Below are 1,671 nucleotides of genomic sequence, written 5' to 3'. Positions count from 1 at the left end.
AATAATAAAATAAAATAAAATAAAATAATAAAATAAAATAAAATAAAATAAAATAAAATAAAATAAAATAAAATAAAATAAAATAAAATAATAAAATAAAATATCTTCTCGCCTTACTCTCAGGTGCTCAAACATGCCCAACCCTTTCGCAACCATCACAACCATATTACACAAGGAGTCGAAGAAAGGACTTGTGTTCCCAAATACCCAAGGAGAGCGGCTGAAGCAGAAGGGACCATACCTTGCCTTGTGTGAGCCGATTCTTCCCGTTGAGGGCGTAAACGGCAGCATCCGTGGCAGAGAGAGAGACAAAGGATTTGGCATCCGTGTTTATGGTGAGTGGCAGGCGTGCCTGAGGCTGCAGGCGGTCTATGTTTGCCGAGGAGCGAATCTCCAGCTGAAGATTGGAAAGACAGAATAAGAGAGAAGTAGGACACCCAACCCCAACCTCTTCCTGGATCTCTAGACGGGAAAGGTGACAACTTCATAAATTACCTAGGAATTCCAGAAGTGTTTTCAGAAATATTTAGAAAGTAATGGGTTGGAGGATGTCTGCTTGGCCTGAAGTTGGCCTAAATATAGGTAGTCCTTGACTTATGTCCACCATTGAGCCCACAATTGACATTGCTAAGCAGCAGCATTTGTTAAGTGTGTTTTGCCTCATTTTACGACCTTTCTTGCCACAGCTGTTAAGTGAATCACTGAAGCTGTTAAGCTAGTAACATGGTTGTTAAGTGAATCTGGCTTCCCCCTTTGACTTTGCTCGTCAAAAGGTCGTAAAAGGTGATCACATGACCCCGAGACACTGCGACTGTCATAAATACAGTTGCCAAGTGTGCAAATTTTGATCACAGGACCGTGGGGATACTGAAATGGTCATAAGTATGAAAAACGGACATAAGCCACTTTTTTCAGTGCTGTTGCAACTTCAAAAGGTCACTAACGAATGGTTGTAAGTTGAGGACTACCAGTATTGTCCTTCGCAAACTGTCAGAAAAATCTTATTTATTTATATGGAGAAAATCGACCTGGGGTGGTCTCAGGAGTGGACACCGACTGTAGAGTGAGGTGAAATAAAATAGAAATGACACGAAAATGAAACCGACGTGAAATGAAATGCAGTAAAATAAAAAAAGAAATGCCGTCAAACAAGATACAACAAAGCAAGTGAAATGAAGCAAAGTAAAATAAGTGAATGAAATTAAAATAAAAGAGCATCGGGCAGCAGTTACCTAATTTTTCATGATTTTCCATAGTTTCAAACACTGCCTCGGCCCCATGAAGGTCTCGTTTATTATTGTATGGTTATAGTCCTAAAACAATTTTGTCTGCTTTTTGTATTTTTGTTTTGATGATCTTACACTTATGGTGACTATTTTAGGTAGTAACACAGTGTCTATGAACATATTTAGGTTGTGTAAATATCCTGAACCGTCTAACTCAGGGGTCCCCAACCTTGGCAACTTTAAGACGTGTGGACTTCAACTCCCAGAATTCCTCAGCTGGCTGAGGAATTCTGGGAGTTGAAGTCCACACGTCTTAAAGTTGCCAAGGTTGGGACCCCTGGTCTAATTGGCTGAGACCTGCTTAACACAATGATTAGAAGTATCTACGGTATAAATCCAAGCCCTGTTTAAATGAACAAGTCTCAATTAATGGGACTAAAACATA

At 39.7% G+C, this 1,671-nt stretch overlaps 1 protein-coding gene across 1 annotated transcript in view; it reads right to left on the bottom strand.

Moving 5' to 3' along the window:
• LOC107297122 (complement C4-B-like) overlaps positions 1-1,671 on the bottom strand; it is a gene marked incomplete at its 3' end in the record, with an annotated part of 78,481 nt that overhangs the window by 36,052 nt on the left and 40,758 nt on the right. The window contains exon 13 of the mRNA XM_015826480.1: positions 208-397. Coding sequence (XP_015681966.1) covers positions 208-397 — 190 coding nt within the window. The remainder of the gene's footprint in view (positions 1-207; positions 398-1,671) is intronic.

The sequence above is a fragment of the Protobothrops mucrosquamatus genome, unplaced genomic scaffold (assembly GCF_001527695.2).
Source record: "Protobothrops mucrosquamatus isolate PMUCROS unplaced genomic scaffold, P.Mucros_1.0 scaffold3147, whole genome shotgun sequence".
NCBI lineage: Eukaryota > Metazoa > Chordata > Lepidosauria > Squamata > Viperidae > Protobothrops > Protobothrops mucrosquamatus.
Note: the sequence above shows the minus strand (reverse complement) of the source record. Positions and strands in the feature narration are given on the sequence as shown.